A 25,172-nucleotide genomic window follows, 5' to 3' on the forward strand; every position below is an offset into this window, starting at 1 on the left:
AAGAGAAAAGAAATATACATAGTTTGAATTTGCACCTTTATCATTTCCTTCTTTTTTTTAAAAGATTATGAATGCATGTATTTATTTATTTATTTGAGAGAGAGAGAGAGAGAGAGAGAGAGAGAGAGAGAGCTCACAAGCAGGGGGAAGCAGCAGAGGGAGAGGGAGTAACAGGCTATCATCCCTATGCCAGGACCCTGAGATCATATCCTGAGCTGAAGGCAGACACTTAACCAGCTGAGCCATCCAAGGCGCCCCTATCATTTCCTTTTTGACTAACTCTTGGCCTCTGTTCAGTTACCTGAAGTGGCCCTATAATCCTCATATAAGATGCACCTGCTGTCCTTGGCTTTGAGGAAACAAGAGTTCAGGTACGTTTCCAGTGGATTCCCATCAACTTGGTGACCCTTGGAATGCAGATATATGCTGAGGGCAAATTCATAGCATGATGTTTATGTTACGATGCTCGATATTTGGGAAAGCAAATGGGCAGCTTCCCCTCATGTCTGAGAGGAGGGAGATGTATGTATGGTGGAGACTTTCTGCATCAGACTTTGAGTGAGTGGTTCCCCTATCCTGGGAGTCCTTTTCTTCAAACATGACTTTCCAAAGTTAAAAAAAAATTTTTTTTTTGACCGAGAAATTAGCAGTGTATAACTTTTATGCAGAAGAAGAACTGGGAACGGGATCATTTCTATCACAATACAGAAAAAAAAATATATTACAAACTTAGCTGGTTTGCATGCTAATTGGACTAGTTCTTTGAGTAAAATAGCTTTCTTGGTATTTTTTGGTTTGTTTGTTTTTTTTTTTTTTTTTGCTTTCTTGTTTTTAAATTAAAAGTAATCTATAGACATTATGAAAAAAATCTGCTGTGTCCAGGTGGGTGAGAAGAGTAACAATAATGAAAACAACAGTTGGCATTTGTTGAGCATTCTGTTGTGCTCCCTCATTTTGCTTCATTTCATCCTCCTCCAGTTCTGTGGGTGAAGTACTATGATAAAGCCAGTTAATGTTTTTAACCCTGACATCTTGAAGTTATTGGAAAACCAAGTCCCCCGTTGTCGTGGAACACCTGCTGCCACCTGTCAGGACGCAGGTGGTGTTCTGCAGACACGGGTCGGAAAAGGAGAGGTTCAGAGGTCTCACTAGCAAGGGCAGGAGCTGGGACCAGACACAGCCACCTGCCTCCACAGCCACTTCCCTCTTCCACAGCCTGCCTTTAGGTTCTTCCTGCTAATTGTATGGATGGTGATTTGGGATTGTCCTTCTACATTAAAACCTACAGCAATATAGTAATTCATTTTTTCTCAGCCCTGGTGTCCTACTAGAAATAGGACAAGGACCGTCTCTCTAGGAAGTCACAATCCTTTAAGAAACTGGACACACACAAGCTTTGGGGAGAGGAGGGCAGAGACACTAAATACCATGTATGCTCACTGCAGGCCTGGGGGGAGGGACCAGCCAGCTCCACCTGGGGAGGCTCCACCTGGGGAAATGGGTAAGCTCCATACAGGAGGGGTCAGGACATAGGGTCCCCCAGGAGCAGAGTCTCCAGGTGGAGAAGGCTGGTGAGGGGAGAGTCAAGACCATATTTGGCAGCATGCAAGTGGCAGGGCTTTGAGCAGGGTGCCCAGTGAGGAGCACAGATGGTGTTTAAAGTCAGCTCTGAGTCACTCTTCGAAATTGCAGAAATTCAAGGAGAAGGATTTGGAAGCCCTCCAGCCCTGCTATGTGACCTTCTAGTCTCTCAATAATCATTTGGTGTCTAGCTCATAAATGGGAGTTCTCTGTAAAATTGAGTCCTTTGGGAAAAGTGGCAGAATGATTTTAAGAGAAGAAAAGCATTCTTGTGCCTTTGCCTGAGAACCACTGGATTTACTCTCACTCCCCTAAAGGGTTTTTTCCTGGCAAGTTGCCTGCTGTCCAGCTTTGACCAAGGCACCAGTGGGTTCTCAACTCTTTTCTTTTTTTTAATAAATTTATTTTTTATTGGTGTTCAATTTGCCAACAAATAGAATAACACCCAGTGCTCATCCCATCAAGTGCCCCCCTCAGTGCCCGTCACCCAGTCACCCCCACCCCTCCGCCCACCTCCCCTTCCACCACCCCTAGTTCATTTCCCAGAGTTAGGAGTCTCTCATGTTCTATCTCCCTCCCTGATATTTCCCACTCATTCTTTCTCCTTTCCCCTTTATTCCCTTTCACTATTTTTTATACTCCCCAAATGAATGAGACCATACACTGTTTGTCCTTCTCCGATTGACTTATTTCACTCAACATAATACTCTCCAGTTCCATCCACGTTGAAGCAAATGGTGGGTATTTGTCGTTTCTAATGGCTGAGTAATATTCCATTGTATACATAAACCACATCTTCTTTATCCATTCAACTTTCGATGGACACTGAGATCCTTCCACAGTTTGGCTATTGTGGACATTGCTGCTAGAAACATTGGGGTGCAGGTGTCCCGGCGTTTCACTGTATCTGTATCTTTGGGATAAATCCCCAGCAGTGCAATTGCTGGGTCGTAGGGCAGATCTATTTTTAACTCTTTGAGGAACCTCCACACAGTTTTCCAGAGTGGCTGCACCAGTTCACATTCCCACCAACACAGCAGGAGGGTTCCCCTTTCTCCACATCCTCTCCAACATTTGTGGTTTCCTGCCTTATTAATTTTCCCCACTCTCACTGGTGTGAGGTGGTATCTCATTGTGGTTTTGATCTGTATTTCCCTGATGACAAGTGATGAGGAGCATTTTCTCATGTGCTTGTTGGCCATGTCTATGTCTTCCTCTGTGGGATTTCTGTTCATCTCTTTTGCCCATTTCATGATTGGATTGTTTGTTTCTTTGGTGTTGAGTTTAATAAGTTCTTTATAGATCTTGGAAACTAGCCCTTTATCTGATACGTCATTTGCAAATATCTTCTCCCAGGGTTCTCAACTCTTAACCTGTCTCCACAAATGACTGGATAAAGGTTACATAAAAATCCCAACGCAGAGCCAGAAGATACTTGGCTTCTCCATGTGAACGTGCTTGAGATGGAAACTATATTTTCTGTCGAATGATTTTCTTGTTGCCTTGGCAACTGGTTGGGGTTTTTTTTTTTTTTTTAAGCTTTTGATTTTTCTCCACAATGTGAGCTACTTCCTTTGATTTAGCTTGAACCTGTGTACAGATTTCCATCTTATTCAGAAAGTCTGTAGTGTGTTTATGAGGTATGGATTTTTAAATTTTTCACCATCTTCACAAGGTTGAACAGTAATAAATAATTTCACATAACTGTTAGCCTACCTGACTAAACCAAAGCTAAATCAGAGTGATTTTTTTTGTTTGATGTCAAATACTGTAACAATGGTTCAGATAGATTTTTATAAGATATCACTAAATATTTTAATTCTTTTTTTGTTTTATTTTTTTAATTTTTAAAATTTATTTATGATAGTTAGAGAGAGGGAGAGAGAGAGGCAGAGACATAGGCAGAGGGAGAAGCAGGCTCCATGCACCGGGAGCCCGACGTGGGATTCGATCCTGGGTCTCCAGGATCGTGGCCTGGGCCAAAGGCAGGCGCCAAACCGCTGCGCCACCCAGGGATCCCTCACTAAATATTTTAATGTTACTCTTTTTAATGTCTCTGACAAGGTCTAGGTGGAAATTTTAAAAAATATTTTTATTTATTCATTTACTTAAAGTGATCTCTACACCCAGCATAAGGCTTGAATTCACAACTCTGAGACTAAGAGTTGCACACTCCAACTGAGCCAGCCCGGTGCCCCATAGGATATTGTTTCCATACATTATAAATGAATATTGTTTCATTCTGTCTCCGCCTTGCTCATTGGGCTCTGCCACAGTGGCCTCCTGACTAGTTCTTAGCCTTGTTTATCTGTTCTCATTTCAGGAACTCGGCATTTTCCATTTTCTCTGTCTGGACCCTGCCACTCAGATATTTGCATTACTTCCTCCCTCCCTCATTGCATGTATGACTCTGGGTAAATGCCACCTCCTCCAAGAGGGCTTTCTGGACCTTCCTGTCTAAAAACAGCATCTTCATCCATCACTCTGGCCAGTTTGGAGATGAGAGGATCCATTTCTGGAAAACCTGAATGAATTATCAGTCCCACTATATGAAGCCCACCAATCTGTAAACTGTACCCATGGCAGGGGCTTCAAATTTGCTTTTTAATGCCACATCATTAAATTATGAACGCACAGCCAAAAATATTTGCAGGAATCTTCCATCACAACATATAGAGACCAAGACTAATAAGAAATAAAGGAATAAAGCCTTCCTTCTGTGCACATGTCTGACAGAGTTTGATCTACATTTGATTAATATGAGATTTAGTCCAGCATGTGGCCAATATCCTTGGCGGGCAGGGCCATTTGTTTAACCAAATCCATTTTCACTTGCACACAGAATAATTAACTCCGGCTCACTTTGTTGGAAGTCATGCTAAATACATTTATCAAGACTATGACGTGGGTTGTTGAAGCTGTATGCTCATCAAAAATGGAGTGGATGCACGTGATACTAAATTGAACTTTTTAATTACTGTGATTTAATGACATCTCTCTGCCATGCACTTAATCTTCAGCAAATATTTACCCTTCCCAAACTGACAGATTTGCACGTTACAACTTGTAATGTCAAATGAAGCATTTCTCTTTCCCCTGCCCCTAGAAGGATCTCTTTTCAAAATTATAGTCTTTAAAAAATAGCTAACATATTGTCCTTTATGAGGAACTTTCAACATTTCCGTTCTGTGATTGGAACTGACCCTTCTCTCTCCTCTCAACCTTAGTCTATATTTATTGACATATTTATTTTAGATACAGTTTAATATTTTTATTCTATTATCTGGGTCATTTGCATAGAGAGATGGGTAGGTGGGGGAATGAATGAATGGATGGATGGAGATAAACAGATGGACAGCCTGAACTGTACTAAGGATGTGTGGAAATACAGTTTCAGATAATAGGATACATCACAAGCTTTAGTCTCATGGTTTCTAGTTCATGAGAGCTATATAATAGCTTTCCAAGCAGAGGCTAAATAACCATCATTCTATTACATCCAACATAGTTTCCCAAACTTTTTGATGAAAGTAGAATTAGCTAGATGTTCCTAAAAGCTAGAAAGTCCTAAAATAACTTCAGGATACTTGTAAATGTTCTTTTAATTTGTACCATGGAACTAGTGTGAGGAGCTGGAGTTGGAGGTACTTATTGAAGCCTGGGCATGGATGTTTTGGTCACTGTTTCGTGAAAGAACCCTTTCTACAACCCTCTCTGCCAACACCTGAGAACACTTTCCAAACCAAAAATAAAATGACCAAGTAAATTAATATATTTCTGAATTATGAAGATGAGAAACTGTGAGACTTAAATTCTAGAGGTGATGTCAGGATTAATGAGTACAGTCAACATGAGCATGTAAGTTTGTCAAGACCTAGAGACCTCACACCCATGAGCTTGCCTGTGCACTGTATTATTCTCTTATATGTTTGGGGCCATACTTGAGTTTGAATCCTGACCTTGCCACTTGCTAGCTGTGTATCTTTGACCATTCTTAATCTCTATGCCTCAGGTTCATTGTCTGTGAGTCTATCAATGAGCTCACTCAATGCCTATTCCAACCTCCTCCTCTTACAGAGGATGGAAGTTCCCATTTTCAGAATCTCTTATAGCTACTCTTGTGGATGTGAGTTAGACCTGCTAATCAAACACAGTCCCATAAACATTTGGATTCAGACCTAGATTATGTGGGAAGAGAGATGGGACATGGGACGTTCATTTTCAGCTAGAACCAGAAAATAATGGTTTCCTTGATTGAACAGGCAGCTTCCTTTTTGGGAATCTTCCAGATTGTAGCAGAAACTGTTTTAACTTGGAGCAGCATCTATAGCAGCACCTTTCTAATTGTTTAGGTTTCAAATAATGATAGAGCCCCTTTGGCTGATTTGGGGAGTAATTCCTCAAAGCTCAGCCTGGAGTCTGTTTCTGCATCTCTCCCAACAGCATTGTGTACCATGGTATACTTATAACTACCTTTCTTTCTTCTTCAAGTAGCCAAAGTGATTTATGTTGGCTGCACCTAAAGATCACCTTGTAGAGTTGCTGATAGAGTTAAAAAGATAAAACATTACAGTGCTTAGGACATCTGGCCCTTTTTTTCTTTTTAAAAATATGCTTAGGGCTTTTTCTGGCCCTAGTCAATGGTATACCTGCAACCATGAATAACACAGATATTTATTAGTTTGTTGGTTCATTCACTCATTCACTCATCCACTTATTCATTCATTCGTTCTACATTCATTGAAACAAATACTTGCTGAATGTCTATTCTAATCAAGAGATGTTCTAACTGCCCTAGGATGATGGTTACAACCTAAGTGAATATTAGAACCGTCTGGGAATCTTTTTTAATTTCTGTGCCCCATCTGGGACTTATTAAAGACAGGGAGTGTGTGTGTGTGTGTGTGTGTGTGTGTGTGTGTGTGTGTGTGTAGGCTTTCTTTTCTTTCTTTCTTTCCTTCTTTTTCTTTCTTTCTTTCTTTCTTTCTTTCTTTCTTTCTTTCTTTCTTCTTTTTCTTTCAGAGAGAGAGAGAGGATATGCCTGCATGCCTGGGGGAAGGGGAGGAGGGGCAGAGACAGGGAGAGGAAGAGAATCCTAAGCAGGCTGTGTGCTGGGCATGGAACCTGACATGAGAGTGATCCCACTATCCTGAGATCACAACCTAAGCCAGAATCAAGAGTCAGACACCCAACTGACTGAGCTACCCAGGTGCCCCTGTAGATATTTTCTTAATTGAGATACTATTTCATACACTGAAGTATACAAACTTTATGTGTTATGGGTTGGTGGATTTTTACATATGTATACACCCAATTAACCACTACCCAGATCAAGATATAGAGAAACAAAAAATGCGCATGAAAGATTTGTTGTGTGTATGGATTTGGGGTGGAGGGCTTTATTTTAGAAGCTTAAGTTTCAAATGCATTTGAGATTTTGCCACTCAGAGGTCAAAAAAATTTTGGTCCTCTGGAATAACCAGTAAAATCAGATCACTTTTTTCTTTTTCATAGTCCCTTACAAATTTGTGTTCCTTTCTAGATTTATGGAAGAAAATAATTTCATTTACAGATGAAATGAAATTAGGGAGGACCTTAGATAACAGAAAAATTGTAAAATATCAATAAGGCACTAAATGTTACCAGTAGTAACTTTGTGAGTCAAAATCGCTGTCTCTGTTTATCTTCTTATGATTGGCATAGTTTTTTGACTAAAAGAAAATTTAACTGCTTTCTTAAAACGAAGCTATACAGTTTCTTTCATGTGATCTTTTCAAAGAGAGTGAATATCATGAGAGCAAAAATAATTATTTTCCTTTTTTTCAAAAGTGTTTGGAGCCAATGACTGCATAATTGGTATTGCAAGGCTGAGGCCACTAGAGCAGCAGGCATGAGCTGAGTTAAGAAGATAAAGTTGGTAATTATTTGAAAAGCAAATGGAAATAGTTGATTACAGAAAAAGAAAATGTCATCTGCAAAACAAAACATTGAGAGCATCTACATTTTTTTAATAAAACCAACTAGAACAACTTTGAAGTTGAATTATTTTGCATAATTGGCTCATTACAGAATGAAACTTTGAGAAACAAAATGGAAAGTGGACATGAATTATACTTTTAAGACAGCCACATGTGATTTGGGATCAAAGTCTAGCATCAGGACCCTGTTTTGAGGATAGCTAGACTGTATTAGTGAATTAAACAGACTCACATCACCAGAGGAATAGAAAACATGAACATTCTCTGTAGCTCATTTCTCTGCCTTCAGATAAAATCTCCATAATTGACCGAGGTGATATGAATATTATCCATTTTGAGCATTCTTAAAGAATGAACTTTGGACAGGAAAGCAATCTGGGTATGACATTTATTATTCTGTTGATCTGGCCAGGTAAGAGAATGATGTCATAATTTCCTCACCATTTCCTGAGTGGTCCTAGGTTGGCAGTTATATTCTGTTTGAGCTTGAAGGTATTATTCCTCTGCCTTCTTGCTTCTACTGCTGTTGTGGAGACATCAGCTATCAACTGAGTTGTCATTCATTTATGGGTAATCAATCTTTTCTTTATTGGGTGGTTTTAGAATTTTTATTTTTGCCTTTGATAATCTGCAGTTTTATCTCATGCATAGCAATAAGGGTTCTTTTTATTTATCCTGCTTGCAAAACATTGTGATTGCTAAATTTGAGAATTCATGCTTTGCTCAATTCTAGGAAATTTCCACCCATTCACTCATTGCACATTGCCTTTTCCCCATTGCCTCTATTATCTCTTTCCGAAATTTCAATTAGATGCATGTTGGACCATTTCTCTTTGACTTACATATCTCTTAATTTTTTTGTTTTGTTTTCTCCATCTCTTTGTCTCTCCATGCTAAATTCTGAATAATATCTTCAAATCTTATTTCTATTCCCTAATTCTCTTTCCAGTGGCATTCAATTAGACGCATGTTGGACCATTTCACTTTGACTTACATATCTCTTAATTTTTTTGTTTTCTCCATCTCTTTGTCTCTCTGTGCTAAATTCTGAATAATATCTTCAACTCTTATTTCTATTCCCTAATTCTCTTTCCAGTGGCATTTAATCTTCTGTTTGATCCATCTACAGAGGTATAAATACCTACTACCCTAATTTTCCATTTTTCTAAGTTATTTTTGTTTCTTTTTCTAATTTACCACATATTATTTGTTAAGTTCCTACCTAACTCAAACTATCTCCTAATTTATTTCTTTAACATCCTCAACATACTTGTTTTATATTCTGCAACAATTAACTAACATCTCTAGTTTCTGTGAGTCTCATTCTGGAACTGGCTCCAGTGTATTTTGTGAGTATTGTTTTTATTGTGAGCTCCTGTTCAATGGAACCTTATATGCAGGGTTTCTTTTGACTTTTGAGTGAAGGTACATTCCTCTGAAGAGGATTTGCATTTGCTTTCTCTAAACATAGAAGGGCACATTATTCTGGAAGCATACTAAAATAAATTCCTGGCTGGGGGTTTTAGACTACAAAAATAGTATCAGTTCAGGCCACAAACACATGTGAGATCAGGCTTATAGTTAAATCTCCAGAGGAATTTTCTTCTTCTTCTTCTCTCTACCCAGGGCCAAAGCCAAGACAAACAAGTTTTTTTTACTGGGACCCTTTGCAAGGCATTTTTTTCCCTAGTTCATCTTTTCTCCAAGGGTGTTACTTCAGGGCTCTCAGCTTCATGCAGTGACCTCCTTCCAAACACCCCATCTTGCCGTGACCCTAGACTTGGTGTCCTGAAACCTGAGTGCCATTTAAGTTGATTTGCTAGATCAGGACACCAGCTCAGGGTTCATTCACCTCTCAGAATGTCCTCTGGGAAAAATTAAAAAAAAAAAAGGGGGGGATCCCTGGGTGGTGCAGCGGTTTAGCACCTGCCTTTGGCCCAGGGCATGATCCTGGAGACCCAGGATCGAGTCCCACGTCGGGCTCCCGGTGCATGGAGCCTGCTTCTCCCTCTGCCTGTGTCTCTGCCTCTCTCTCTCTCTCTCTCTCTCTCTCTCTGTGACTATCATAAATAAATAGAAATTAAAAAAAAAAAAAAGAATGTACTCTGGGATTTTGCTTTTGGACTCTGAGGACTTCCCTTCCTTAATTCCAGCTTCCTTTATTCAGTCATGCATCTTAAAAGACTAAGAAAAAAATTTTACCCAGAATTTTTAGATATTTGGTAACAAGAAGGATTTTCGGGTGCCTGGGTGGCTCAATGTTAAGCATCTGCCTTCAGCTCAAGCCGTAATCCCAGGGTCCTAGGATTGAGCCCCCATGTCAGGTTCCTGCTTCATGGGGGGTTCCTGTTCTCCTCTCCCTCTACCCCTTTCCCCTGCTTGTGCTCTGTCTCTCAAATAAATAAATAAAATCTTTTTTAAAAAAGGATTTTCATAATATCTGTGCATCACTTTTTTTTTTTTTGGTCGAAAATACAGAACTATCTCTGCAATCCTACCAGAGGCGTCCTTGTAAAGCTAGAAATTCAATTCCATGTTTGCCCCCACGACTAGCCCTTAATAATCCATGTTGGACTCATTTCAACACAAATACATCCTAAACCTCTCATGTCTCATATTTTCTGCCACTCAGCCAGCTCCAACTTTTATTTCTCTGCTGTCTCCAAGGCCTTTTCTGAATAGGTTGTATTATATTATGCTGTTTTTTAAATGTTTATGGCTTTTCCCCAGTTTCTGAGCTTTTTATATTTTCTGATGTTTGCTCTGGGAGAGAAGGCTCACAGCTTTGCCCTTCTTCAGATTCACCTGGAAATGGGGGAAGCAGGGGCAGGATGGGTGTGTGAGGAAGGATTAACTCCTAGGACCATTCTCATTGCCTTTCTCAGTCTTGTCTTGCCTTTTAAAATTTAACTCAGCACTACAATTCTGACTCCGCCAGCAGCCATTCTATGAACAGAGATCTTTTCTGCCCAGTTTCCCGATCTCTTTTTTTGTTGTTGTTTGATGCAATCTGTCTCCTTCTTCAGTGTATTTACTAACCTTGACTTTTCCCTGAAACTCTTCCCTTGATTCATAGTTTCCATCAACTATGAAACCATTACCACCATGAGGCTCCTGGAGGTTGAGTCATTGCAGTCCCACCCACAACTCTGGTACTGGTCCCCCTCCCCCGCACCCCCTGGGAGATGTTTGGGGGACAGCTGGAGGGCCCCACAAGCCTGGGCTTCTGTGTTTGACACTCCCACATGCTGTGGAACCTGCTGTTTCCACCCACACTGGGATCATGTTTGTTCTGCAGAGCATGCACTGGGGACCTCTCTGTAGTCAGTCCTAATGGTGAGATGGGTGATGTTTGCCTTGATTTATCCCATCAACGCTGAGGCCAGGGTGGGGCACTAGCTGTTGGTAAAGGCGACGTTTCTTCCAGTTGGGAGAATGAACACTTGTTCATCTGGACTTCCTTTGTGATACGTGTCTATCACTGCATGTAGATATACAAGAGCATTTACAATTCACTTTTAAAAATCTCTGGTGTTAAATGACCAATACCTTAATATTTATATCACTGCTGCTGGTGTTGCTCTTGTCACCGTGATAGTAATTACAGAGTAGCTTTTATTTATTGGGTGTGAACTGTGTGCTAGGCTTTATGCTAATAAATCATTTCATTCTTACAACTGTCCTATGGGGTATGGATCATTATCATTATCATCCTCATTTTACAGATGAGAACGTGAAGGTTCAGAGATGTCAAGTAACTTGCCAAGGTCACATAGCCAATAAGTGGCCGTGCTGGCACTCAAAACTCAAGCCTTCTAAACCCAGTCCATGCTCACAAGCCTTTCATCTATCAGGATAGAAATATTCAGATTTCTGATCTATGACTATGAGCTGTTTTACAGAAGCTAGAACTTAAATTCACATTCGTTCTGCCCTTTAAAGTAACACATCTGAAAGTATATAATACCATGCTACCTGCCATCATGCAGAATTGGTTTTGGAATTCCTTTGTAAGAACTGCTTTCAGAACCAGTGTGTGTAATGTAAGAAAAGCAATTTATTTTTGCTTGATCACCTACATTATTTATCAGATTTTATTCTTAATGCCTTTTGACAATTTCCAAAATGGTAATTTTGGAAAATTTGAGGATGGAGATTTGTCACCCATGAGGACATCCAGAAGAAGCTTCCTGGGGGAGTGGAGACACTTCCTAAGAGGCTCCAGCATGTTCTCAGCAATGTCAGCATTTTGAAAATAAGAGCTTGGCCTCCCAGGGTGATCACTTTGCAGGGGAAGCACTCAGCTATACATTTGCATTCTGGTGTATTTGTTTACAATTCAACCTGTTACTTCACAGATATACTTAAAGTTGATTTGATGTGGAATGAAGTCTGTTTACACAAATATGCATCTAACAAAAATCCTTTTGCCTACTGCATAGAGGAAAACATAAGACTTTCCTTGTCTGCTGGTCTCAGAAAGTCTGCTGATGTCAACAGTGAAATTGGCTCTGTTTTGATAAGAATTCTGTGCTGTTCCTCTTTATATCTTAAAATTAGGAAATATTGACTTGTGGAATTGGACAGATGGTGAGTAGGCCCCCATTCCTCTTCAAGGAAAAAATAATCAGTTTTCTGCTTCCCCAGCAAAGGGTGATGATCCCTCCGCTAAATACATCTCCAGCAACACTTCAAGCATCATTTTTAAAATGCTTATTCTTTTTTCTTTTCTTACAGTGAAGGTTAAGGTCAAAGCTTCAAGCCTCATCTTAATTAGCTGCTCACACTGAACTTAATTCTGCTGAAGTAAACAATCATATTCAAAATAGCAGTGTCGCCATAGCAACCTAGATCCGGAATCATTTGATTTTCTTTTCTGCTCATGATTGTGCCTTACTATCTAGGCCATGATATGAAATAAATCTGCTGAAACATCCCATGTAAAATGAGATTGAAAAAAAACATTTGTCGAGAGACAGACAGAGAGAGAGAGAGAGAGAGAGAGAGGCAGAGACACAGGCAGAGGGAGAAGCAGGCTCCATGCAGGGAGCCCGACATGGGATTCGATTCCGGAGACACCTGGAGGGGGACATTTTTAAATGATTGCTTTAAGTGTTGCAGGAAAGCTCCTCATTCCCAATGGCTCCTGAGGGAGATACTGTCTCCGGTCCCCTGGTCTGACAGCCTTGCCTCTTAGTACCCTCTCAGGGCTCGAGGTGCCAAAGCACCCATGAGCTGTGCCCCAAAACCTGGACAGGGTCAGGGGATCCAAGGTCTTGGTCCAGCTCTAGCTAGCATAGTCTGGTCCTGAAAGTGCAAGAGAGTTGAACCAAATCATTCCCCCTGGCTTTTCTAGCTGTAAAGGGGTCAGGTTCTGATCCTTTAATTTGGCTTTTACTTAACAAAATGCAAAACGAAGCTGTTTTAAATCAAGCCTCAGGCTAAACCTTCATCTCCTACTAAAGGAGAGAATTGTTAAGCATTTTTAGGATCTGGGCCTGTGATTCCTAAACTTGTATTACCAGAATCATCTAGGGAGAAACCCCTGCCTGGCTTTTCCACAGCCAATGTGGAAAGCTATCATTGGTCCTAATTATGGCATATGTTAGATGTTAGCCACAGGAAGATCACTTTAGTTAAGAAAGTTAATAAGCAGATTAGACTTTTCTGTGGTCTCTTCACCCACCCTCTCGTGAGGTGATTCTGGAGACTCGATCTTTGTCTCAATTTTCTTGCCTGGAAAATGTGGCTCTGGTAAGCCGGCTGGTTTCCTTGCCCCTGGATCTTGCTTAGTGCGTGACTTTTTTACTAAATGGAGCAGAGACACAGCGTCACTTTTTGGAAGCCATAAACTGACACTGTGAAGGTTGTCTTCCTTGAGAAGATTTGCCATTAAAAGAAAAACAAACCCGGAGCTCTTTTTCCCAGCCTCAGACTGGGATATTCTAGTCATGAGATCAAGTGGAGAAAAGTCACAAAGATACTGTTTTTCTCTGTGATTCATCTTGCATGCCATTAAAAAGAAGATAGAAAAGAGACAAAGCCCAGTAGAAGGGTGGTAAAGAATGTGAATTTTTCACAGTTCAGGAAATCCATGTGGCCGCTAAGTATCAGAAGAGCAGCAGTGCAGCCATTTCGAGTGTGGAGGGAAATGTGACCCCGAGTAAGGAGATAGGATTGGAAATGCCCAACCAGATCAGAGTTTAGCAAAGTTACAGAGAAATAGGGAAACCGAGGTCCTGCTGGTGGGAGTGCCACGGCCACTTTGGAGAGCGATTTGGCAGGTTCCGGTGAACTCGAAAACGCACATTCCTTTCGACTCAGCCCTTCTGCTACTGGTCCAGAGAAAGTCTGCATGTCCACCAGGAAGTGGGTACTGGGGCTTCACTGAGGCCTTGTTTGTGATGGGAAGAATTAGACACAACCTCCATGTCCATCAGCAAGAGAATGAAATGGATGAAAAATAATGCCATATGTTCTAATATTAGAATACTATAAAGCAGATTCACATGTATTATCAACAATGGCTGGAAGTAAAACTTCATAAAGTGGAGGGGAAAAAAGCAAAACTTTGTATATGGAAAATAAAATGACCATCACACAAAGCAACACTATAATGTATGCAAAGTATAAAAATGAGCTGGAAAGTGTGCTTGGCTGGCTCCGTAAGTAGAGCCTGTGACACTTAGATCTCTGAGTTGTGAGTTCCAGTCCCATGCTGAGTGTAGAAATTACTTAAAAATAAAATCTTTAAAAACAAATAGTAAAAAATAAATAAAAATGACCTGGAAGGAATGAATTTCCATGTGGAAGTGGGCAACTTTGATTAAAATATTTCCTTTTTTGTTGTTTTATTTTTATTTTAATTTCAGTGTAGTTAACACAGTGTTATATTAATTTCAGGTGTATAATATAGTGATTCAACACTTTAACAACACCCGGTGCTCATCAAGACAAGTGCACTGCTTAATCCCCATCACCTGTTTCACCCATCCCTAAAATGTTTACTTGTTTAATAAGAAAAAAGTCTTGAAGCAAATATGACAATATGGCAGTTGTCATTTTGGAGTGGTGTGAACTTGGATATTCTAGTTCTCTGTAATTTTCAGAACACTTTAATTGCTTAAGAAAATATAAAATGCCAAGGTAAAAGTGAGATCGTTTACAAATCAGATGGCAGAGATGAGCCTTATCAATTTCCCTGGGCACTTAATTTTAGGGCTCTTCACCCATCACACATATTTTTGGGTTTTTCCAGCCCTCATTATCTTTCTCAGCAGTTGCCTTTTAGAGGACCCTAGCTTCTGCCCGTTGCTTATGTTCACAATTAGGATGAAGGGTGACAGCATATGCCACCTCCCCTCTGGGTGATTCATCAGGATTAGCTTTCAGATGTAAACAAGTACAGGCTCTGACTGAGGTTTCAAAAGCACCTGACCAGACCATCCATCCTTTGAAGTGTTAATTTGGATTAAATATCTTGCTATCCACATCCTGCCACCACCCCTCTGTCAGTCTGTGGGTTTTGTCCTTTAAAGGAATAGTTGCAAATTCTAAAATGTACAAGTTGCAGATGGCAGGGTTGCTATCAGGCAAAAGAAGGCAGTAAGCTTATCGATTTTTTTGTCATTAATTTTATGTTATTAAAGAGACAGAGAGTAAAGTATCTTAGAACGCTAATGCTGGTGTTATTTTTTTTTTCTTTTTTGAAGATTTTATTTATTTATTCATGAGAGACAGAAAGAGAGAGAGGCAGAGACACAGGCAGCGGGAGAAGCAGGCTCCACGCAGGGAAGCCCGATGTGGGACTCGATCCCGGGACTCCAGGATTGCGCCCTGGGCCGAAGGCAGGCGCTAAACCACTGAGCCACCCAGGTGCCCCCAGTTATTACACAGTGGTGGAAAACCACATGAAACCAGAAAGAGGAATCAGAGTAAGTTGGTATAGTGAATTGAGGCCCTTTCCTTGCAGAGCAGAAACCAAATAGTTCTCGGACAGCTGGCAGATAGGAGAAAAGACTGCTGTGAGCACAAAGAGTAAGGAAAGGAGGATTGTCTTGGAGGACAGTAGGAAGTTTAGGGGGGGGGAAAAGGTGTGTAGACACCATATTATTTAGCCCACAGCCTGGAATTATCTCTGGCACCAAAAAGTGCCCCTCCCCACCACAAGCCATAGGGATGTAGGACAGGGGCTTAAATGTGATGGCTGTGTCATGAGACATGTATACATGTAATGAGTCATGTGATCCAGGGCCCTTTTGAGAGTGAAAGAAGGTGCTATTAACAATTAATTGAGACAACAGGCATAAACTGGGATTGTCCTGGGTAAACCTAGTCACCGTAGTGAGTACTGCTCACCCTAGTAATCATGTGGGTTTACATCTTTATTTGAGAATGAAATTCGTCAAGTAAATCAAAACATGAAACGTTTTAAATATCTACCTTGTGCTAGCCCTGCTCTAGGCCATGGGGGTGCAGCAGGTATCAAGAGAAACAAATTCCATGAGCAAACAAATCATACATTATTAGATGCTACTATGTTTATATAGAAATATATGGCAGATAAGGGATATGGGGATAGCCAGGGCCTGGAGGAGTGAGGGCAATGTGATTTTAAATAGCGAGCTCCGGTAAGATATGGAAGACTGAATTGTTGGTCACCAGTGCTCTCTACCTCTCCCTACAGGAGAAGTGTTCATCCTCGTTCCTTTGAAATCAGGCTTGGTGGTAGGAATGAACATTGGCCAATGACATGTGAACAGAAGTGACAGGGCTTTCCCGGTCACTGCCTGCTCCCCCACGCTCTTTGCCCTCTGCCGCATCACGAAGCAGTGTGGAGGTAGTGGCTGCCCCGTTGGGACCTGAGGAGGTGACTGAAACGATCGCACAGATGTGTGGAGAAAGCATGTTCCACGCAGAGGAACAGCAGGTGCAGAGGTTCTGAAGAGGGAGCTTGCAGGGATCAGAAAAGAAGCCGGATTTCTGGAGGCAATGATGCAGGGGTGTTGCTCCAGTCAGACTTTCATGCGGCTCATGGGTTGGAGTTAGGACTTAATCCTGTTCATCCAGTGAACCTGATCACTCCTCTTTTCCTCTCCAGGGTATGGAGTGGGATGGCAGGAGTGAGAGGAACAGAAGAGGGTAGGAAGGAAAAGCAGATCTGGACAGGGAGGTGCAGATTGCAGATCAGGGTTCCAGATCCATGGGAAATAGACCCTACTGTAAAAAAAAAAAAAAAAAAAAGATACTGTCACCATGTTGAGATCGTGTGGGGCCTTTGAAGTCTGAGAGCTGTCATAAAGGAGAGGAGTCAGTGCATCCAAAGTATGCTCCTCAGGGACTGTTGATCAGGACATGCCCCCACCCCCACTTTGTTCTTTTACACCCATGACGTTCTTAGAGGCACACAGAACCCAAGGGGCCCCCAACAGATAAACCAAGGCAGCAGGGCCACACTTAGGAATGTACCGGGCACTGGCCTGCAAAAGGGGTAACGTTCCCTTTGAGCACCATAAAAGATGACCGTATCAGCCACAAGTTCTTTCTCTCCTTAAATCCTGATAATTCTCTATTCTTTCTTATTAAGTCTTTGATTTCTTTCAGCTCTATGCAGCCTGGAAACCACAGATCCTCCCAACTAGCAGTTGCTAGTAAAAGAGAGTCTGAACAACTAAGGCAGAGTGGGCAGCTATTGAGACTGATGCAGGAGGGAGACGGGATTCTAAATATCAAATCCTTTTAGGAAAAACGTGGTAAAAGTTGAAAGCTAAAATGTTCCATGGTGATAAAATCCTACTACGCGTTCATCAACCCCAGAAGTGGCCATGAAAGATTCTTTAGAGGAAACTCCCATTAAACATTTGGGTTTCTAAAGGCTAATGGCCTCTTTCGGAATGCAATTATTAATCTCAAATCCTCCATGCAAATTGATTGCCTGGATTACTGAACAAACTACCATCTATCACTCCTAAAGATAGAAAAATACTTTCAGGTTTGTAAGAATCTCAAACATCTGTATGTTAGCTGTTTTCTCTCTGGTTAAAAGAAAATTTAACAAACAATTGCTCTGGTAGATAGGTGACCCTGAAACAATGCATGCAAAAGCATGGCCATCCTCCTCACTTCTTGTCAATTCCTAAAGAAATTCTATTCATGATGGAAGCAAATTGGAATAAAAAGGGAAATTCCCCTCAATTTAGATATTGCCAAAATCATTGGGACTGAGGCCCTTGCTGAAAATAATGAAATGGTCTCAAGGTCTGAGAAGGGAGGAATGCATGGTATCAATAGATGCCAGTAAGAAAGGCATTGTGGGGGTGTCTGGGTAGCTCAGTTGGTTGAGTGGCTGCCTTTGGCTCAGATCATGAACCCGGGGTACTGGGATCGAGCCCCACACTGGGCTACCTGCTCAGCTGGGAGCCTGTTTCTCCCTCTTTCTGCTTGTCTTCTCTATCTCTGTCAAATGAATAAATAAAATCTTAAAAAAAAAAAAAAAGAAAGGAAAGAAGGAAGGAAGGAAGGCAGGCAGGCAGGCATTGTGCAGGGATCAATAGCAAAGGTGTCTTGGAAGTCCAAGGCAACTCAATATATTACAATGCAGTGGGACTCACCATTTACCTCCTACTCTTTCCAGAATCCACCCTTTGAGCCACTGTTCCTCCCAGGGGTAAGAGGCATTATTGGCATTTGGGGGAGGATGATTCTTTGTTGTATGGGATTGTCCTATGCATTATAGGATGTTTACGCCCTTGACCTCACTCACTAAATACAAGTAGCACTTTCCAGTCACTGACACAGAAACATCCCCAGACTCTCCCTAGAGTAGACATTACTGTCCCAAGTGAGAGCCCTATGAGTCTGGACCATATTAATACAAGAATAAGGTGCCATTTGAACATAGCTGTGAGGATGTACCCCTGCAGGAGCTGACTGAATCATCAAAGATGGCCATTCTGTCCACATGTAGGACAGGAAAAGGAAAGCAATTAGCTCTATTTGCTGGCAAAGAAATCCCAGATAATCAGAAAGGCTGCAACAGCCGTACGATCAGAGAGATGGCTTTGTTGTTGGTAATAAAGTGAGTTTTGAAAGAAAATCAAAGACTGAAATGAGCTGGAGACAGTGTTCAAAAGAACTGATCTGTAGTAAATAACTCATGTTGTCATTGCTCTTCTGGAAAGGGGCAGGAGTGTTTCTTTGAAGATGAGTTGCAATCTGCCTGATATTTTCATGAAAAACAGAGGAGACATGCTCAGATTTTAGGCTCATTAGGTTCAAATCAAAGTTATTGACCAGCTCCTTACTAAGTACATGCTGTGCTACTTAGAGGGTTCTGTGTGAATGGCTGCCTCGGGCGGCAGTTTCAGGAACTCCCCAGCGTTCTCTGTTACTGCTGAGGATCTTTCTCTCTTCCACTCTTCCCATTGACCCTTCTCAGCCCCTGACTTCCTGCCTTATGTCTCTGGGGCCAGATCATCTTTGGGGAGGGTGGGAAGCGACACCTCATCCTGCTATTGTGGGACCCCTTGCCTGCCCCTTCTTCCCTTGGCTCTATAATAGCCACAAAGACTGTTTGCCAAGCCCTGGGCTAGGGCTTTTTTTGTTTCTGTTAATATTAAAGTAGGTCACCAAAGGAAGTTTTAACAATTATTCCTCCAGAAGTTTGTTTTAATTATTTTTTTGAAAGAATCTCAAACTCATAGAAAACTTACAAGTACAATACAAAGAACTTCTTTCTCCATGATTATTTGAGAGTAAGCTGCCAGCCTGATGCCCACCACTTCTGATTTTCCTATAAACTAGGACATTCGGCTACACAACCCAATGGAACTCTCAAAATCCGAACATTTAAATGGGTACATTATTACCGTCTAATCTCCAGACCCCATTCAGGCAATCCCAGGAATGTCCTTTTTTTTTTTTTAAGACTAATTTATTCATGAGAGACACAGAAAGAGGCAGAGATATAGGCAGAGGGAGAAGCAGGCTTTCTACAGGGAGCCTGGGGTCACGACCTGAGCCAAAGGCAGATGGTCAACCACTGAGCCACCCAGGTGCCCCCCAGGAATGTTCTTTATAGCAAAAAGATCCAGTTGAAAATCATGTGCTGTGTTTAGTTCTGTCTCTTTAGTGTTCTTCAGCGTAGAGCAGTCTTGTTCACTCTTACCTTGGTTCTCATGACCTTGGTACTTCTGAAGAGGACAGGCTAGTCATTTTGCAAAATGTCCCTCAATTTGGTTTTGTCTGCTGCTTCCTCATAATCAGGGTCGGGTGATGTACCTTTGGCAGGACTACCAGAGAATTTGTGCGGGGTCTTCTTGTTGCATCTGGTCAGGTGGCAACAGGATTTCGATTAGTCCCATCACTTAGGTCACTTGATTAAGGTGACATGTGCCAGATTTCTCCACCATGAAGCTATTCTTTTTCCATTTGTAACTAATAAGTATTTTATGGGGAAGTACTCTGAGACTATAAATAGCCTGTTCCTCAGCCAATTTTCAATTATTTTATGGATTTGTTGTTTTATATTTTCATAAATGGGCTATCATCAGTTACTATCATTATTTATTTTGATGCTCTATTTGTTCCAGATGTAGCCAGATGATCCCTTTCCAGCTGGCCTCTATTCCCCCTTGACAAGCCCCTATCACAATTTGAGCATTCTAGAACAATAAGATATACCAGTCCCATCATGTACTTTCCTATAACCACCCTGGAATCAGCCATTCTTCAAGGTGGCTAAGTGCTCTGGGTTGTTGGGCTACTTGAATGGTGGACCAGTGGATGTCTGTCCATGTGTGGGGCTAGGCTACCTGTGTCTCATACTACATGTGTCCACATCCTTCTTGGATGCTTTGGATTATCTACTTCTCTGTTCCTTGTTTTACCAGAGAAATTCTAGAAGACAGACCATTTACTAAAACTCTTGTAGATGGGGAAACTAAAGCTCAGCAATGTAGTATGATATCTAGCTGGTAGCAAAATTAGAGTCAAAACTCCAGATCCCTTCTCCTTTTCTAAAACCACCCACTGTATCATACAACTTTCTTCATCATTAGCAAGTACAAATCTTTTTTATTTAGCTACTAATTGAGTTAGTGGAGGGTGTGTGTGTGGAATTAAAGCTAGTAATTTATTAAAGCTTACATCAGAGCAGAAGGGGAAAATATAATATTTTGATTGAAAGCATAAAATTTTAAAGAATAAAACTGGTTGGTGTCTAGGGAATTCTTTAGATTCTTGGTGTGGAATCTTTTCTAGAACACATTGATAGGAAAGTCCTTTGTTTCAGAAGAGCTAAGAGATTCCTGTATTAAGAATTAGAGTTCCCAGAGAGGTACAGAAGTGAGATCAATTCTGGCTTCATATTGTCTGTTATTAAATCGCTCAGTTTATTTGCTACTCCTTTAAAAACACAAAGGTGGAGATTTTAATTAGAGATAAATAGTCTATATGATTACTATAGGGAATAGAGAAAGACAGTGTCTGAACTGTGTAAATGCCCAGCACTATCTACATTAAGGGGTCTTTACTACACTTGTGCCATGGATCCTGTTAGCATATGCTGAAGCCTACCGACCTTTTCTCAGAATAATGTTTTTAAATGCAAAAATGAAAATATGTAGGATTGCCAAGGAAAAAAGTACTGAAATGTAGTTATTAAAATAGTTAAAGAACAAATGCATGATATTATAATGAATATATGCCTTTAAACTTTACTTTTTTAAAGATTTTATTTAAATTCAAGTTGGTTAATATATATTATTAGTTGCAGGGGTAGAATTTAGTGATTCATCACTTGTACTTAACATCCAGTGCTCATTCTATCAAGTGCCCTCCTTAAATGCCTGTCACCCAGTTACCCCATCCCCCACCACCTCCCCTCCAGCAACCCTTAGTTTGTTCCCTATGGTTAAGAGTCTCTAATATATGTTTTGTAAATTAATACTTAAATAATAAGATCTAGTATCAGAACTAATAACTGTGGTAATTTCAAAGTGCTGTGTATTAGTCTCCTTGGGTCGCCATAACAAAATACCATAGACTGGGTGGCCTACACAACAGAAATGTATTTTCTCAGCATTCTGGAGACCAGAAGTCTTAGATCACAGTGCCTGTATGGTTGGGTTCTAGGGAGGGCTCCCTGACTTAGAGAAGGCCACCTTCTCATTGTGTCCTCTCGTGGCCTTTCCCTAGTTCCTGCACATGGACAGACAGAAAGAAAGATCTTGTCCTCTTTTTATAAAGCCACCACTCCTATCAGAATGGCTCCCACTCTTACAACCCTAATAACCTCCTAAAAACCCTATTTCCAAATACAGTCATGTTAGGGATTGGGGCTATCACTTGTGAATTTTGGAGGGCCACACTTTTGTCCATAGCATAGTGATAGGCATAAATGATATTTTAAAACATCTTTTGCAGACTATCATGTGATATGAAAATAGCTGTGAGCTATTGGTAACAAAGTCATAGGTACCACTACTAATAGGTTTGTTGACTAAATTTATTATGAAAGAAAACGCTTAATTTCCAGTTGAGGTTAGAGAAAATAAATATGATTTTTCCCCCATCCAGATTCACAGCCACCCTGAACTTTTATGCAAAGACCATAGATGAAGAACTCCTGAAACATACAAATAAGATGTTTTTGTTTTGAGCTAACAAGTCACATAACCCCAGCATGGTGGGAATCAGTTCTGAAATCAGCTAATTCTGACCATTACCAGTCACCTAAGAACAGTCATTGTGGTGAATAGAAGAGACATCACCTGCTTTTGGCTTTTTTGAATATGTGTCCAAGTACTGGAATGTGTTTTGTCTTACAGACACCAGTAACCTCAATACTGAACAACATGATTCCGGGACCTCTGAGAACTTCTGGCTTGACCCTTCTGTGCAGGGCCAAACGGAGACCAAAGCAGAGGATGACGGGCTTCGGAAATCCCTGGATAGATTCTATGAAATGTTTGACCATCCACACCCAGCTGCTAGAAACCCACTCTCCACATCGGTCTGCCAGTGCCTGTCTCAGAAAATCAACGAACTGAAGGGCCAGGAGAGCCAAAAGTATGCCCTTTGCAGTTTTCAGATGGCCAGGGTCATCTTCAGCCGGGATGGCTGCTCGGTCTTACAGAGGCATTCCAAGGACGCCCACTTCTACCCAGTGGGAGAAGGAAGTGTGCTTCTGGAGGACGAAAAGCCCACCCCGGGACTTTCAAAAGACATCATTCATTTCCTCTTGCAGCAGAACGTGATGAAAGACCTCTAAGTAGCCCCCCTCCCCCCTCCCCCACCGTGGTAAGAGCAGGAAGTGTGGAGGGTGCCCTGTGGCCGATGCTATGGGTGCACCACTCATATCCCCTAGGGCCTCTCCAGCCAGCCCTGTGTGTCCAGCCCCCGGGGAGCCAGTTGGGCCAGTAGCGTTTGTGGACTTTATAGATCCTATGTCCACACTACCTCCCACCCCACCCTACCCGTCCCTTTGACTTCAGGCCACTGACTGGCTGGGAGCCCAAAAGCACAGCTTCCTTGCCCCAAGGAAGGAAGGAGGTGCTCTGAGGCATAATTTACTCTCCAGAGCTCCCCTCTGGATCAGGCCAAGACTGAGACTTCCCACGATATCACACCTGGCTCAGCCTCTTCTGTCTCCCTGTCCTCCTTCTGCTCACCTACTGGTGTCTCCTGGAAGCCTTTCCTTAAAAAAGTTCTTGTACCTGAATCCTTGACTCAGAGTCTACTTCTTGGGAGAACCCAACCTATCAGAACAGGCTTTCTCATTAGATGAGCTTTTTGAAGGATTTAAAGCTCTGTGCCAAATCAAGTAGAAGAGTCATACCAAGTTGTAAAACTGAGATCATGTGATTGGGAATGTATCTCCCAAAATAATCTAAAGATTTAAATACGGTTTAAAATGCATCACATGTTAATCATACCCTTGCCTCTCCAAAGCCAGAATTCCCTGTTTTATAATCCTAGCAGGGTGTGGAAGGAACATTTGGACCCTTTAAAATAAAGCTAAAATTTGCAAATTAAAAAAAAAGAAGAAGAAGAAAGAAAGCCTCTTTGTCTCCACCAGATTGCAAATGTGAAAGGTGTGAAGAAAACAAATATGCACCACCGCCCAAAGTCTGTAGGCTCAATCAGCCATGCTAGGCTGAGGAGACACGGCCTTGGCAGGCCTGGAGGAAGAGAAAGAGGATCCTTTGCCCAAGTGGGCTCCTTCCTATCATTTTTGCCTTCTTCCTGCCTGCTGCCAGCACCCTCTGTCACCCTCTGAACAGGTGGCCCCTCACCCCTGTCCTGTCCTTGCTTGGCCGGGCAGTGGCTTTAAATAACTGGGAAACGAACAAGGGGTGGTGGAAAGGGAGGTGGGCGGGGGGTGAGGGTGACTGGGTGACGGGCACTGAAGGGGGCACTTGATGGGATGAGCACTGGGTGTTATGCTATATGTTGGCAAATTGAACTCCAATAAAAACATTTTTTAAATAAATAAATAAATAAATAAATAAATAAATAAATAAATAAATAAATAGCTGGCACCGGCTTGCGCTGGCAGATGCTTTGCTCCACGGCCGTGTCCTGAACCCCGGTTTGAGACTCAGGTGGTAGAATGACATCACCTGGCACCAAGCTCTCTGAAGCTGTAATTGGAGGGCTCCTACTAATCCTTGCCTTGACAGCCCTGGGACTAAATTACACTGATGGAAAGAGTTATATCATTTGGGGGAACAAGAGAAGCTGGCAACCCTGTGCAGTTAGATTTTGAGAAACTTTAGGTGAAATTTGATTGGCCTAAGGCTCCATAAGTTTGCCAGAAAGTAGATTTTGCACTAGATCATCCTCAGAGTGTACATTAAGAGTGACTGAGCCCTCTCAGGCAGGGCTCTTGGGGACTCTCGGGTGGAGAGAGGAGACTTTTAAAAATCAGGAATTACATAGTAAGTAAGGCTTCCAGTTCTGAGACGATCAGAGAAAGAACAGTATTTCACACTGAAGTGCAGAAGCACCGCTGGAAGGCAGTGCTTTTTTTCCTAAATGGTAGGAAATAGGAAATGAGTAAGTCTTTGAGAGATACTTGAGGAAACAAGCCTCCAGGTTTTTCTCTGATGAACAATCTTGTGACTCTCTCCCCAGAGGCTTCTCCTAGTCCCCTGGCCCCCAAATACTCGAAACCTGCAGGACTTGTTGAAAACGTGCAGGTTGAATTTTAACGTCGGTAGTTTTATTGTTTTTTAGCATGAAACAAATTAGTGGATGCCTCTGAAGGATGCTGTACTTTTTGCTATTATTCAGGCACTGAAAGAAATATTGGAGATTAGTTTCCATGGCCACCAACAGAGGGAAACTGGGTTATTTTCTTCTGTTCTTACAGGACAGAAGATGGAAGCCACTTGAATCTCCATGCAGGAAAACGGCAGCTTTGGTTTGGCAGTGAGATGTTAGTATCAGTAATTTTTGTGACCTTTATTATTATGGGTGCTGAGGGTGCTCAGCAAGAGGTAGACTCTGAAGTGGGAGAATTCAGAAATCTAAAAGCCAGAATCACCTTAGGGTATAAAAAAAAAAAAAGGAAAAAGAAAAAAGAGTGTGCTGTGTGTTTGCTGGTATCTG

The 25,172-nt window shown here is 41.5% G+C and overlaps 2 protein-coding genes across 9 annotated transcripts in view; one reads left to right on the forward strand and one right to left on the reverse strand.

The window, feature by feature from the left end:
- The window catches only part of LOC129496184 (cytochrome c oxidase subunit 7B, mitochondrial-like), a 52,412-nt gene extending 38,496 nt beyond the window's left edge, over positions 1-13,916 (reverse strand). The window contains exon 1 of the mRNA XM_055304235.1: positions 13,776-13,916. Within this exon, the coding sequence (XP_055160210.1) occupies positions 13,776-13,916 (141 nt within the window). The remainder of the gene's footprint in view (positions 1-13,775) is intronic.
- SHLD1 (shieldin complex subunit 1) overlaps positions 1-23,926 on the forward strand; it is an 82,574-nt gene extending 58,648 nt beyond the window's left edge. For all 8 annotated transcript variants that reach the window (XM_055343215.1, XM_055343196.1, XM_055343185.1 and 5 more), the window contains one exon: positions 22,388-23,926. In XM_055343215.1, coding sequence (XP_055199190.1) covers positions 22,388-22,830 — 443 coding nt within the window. In that variant the 3' untranslated portion in view covers positions 22,831-23,926. The remainder of the gene's footprint in view (positions 1-22,387) is intronic.
- The last annotated feature ends 1,246 nt before the right edge of the window (positions 23,927-25,172 follow it).

The sequence above is a fragment of the Nyctereutes procyonoides genome, unplaced genomic scaffold, assembly GCF_905146905.1.
Source record: "Nyctereutes procyonoides isolate TBG_1078 unplaced genomic scaffold, NYPRO_anot_genome, whole genome shotgun sequence".
Taxonomy (NCBI): domain Eukaryota; kingdom Metazoa; phylum Chordata; class Mammalia; order Carnivora; family Canidae; genus Nyctereutes; species Nyctereutes procyonoides.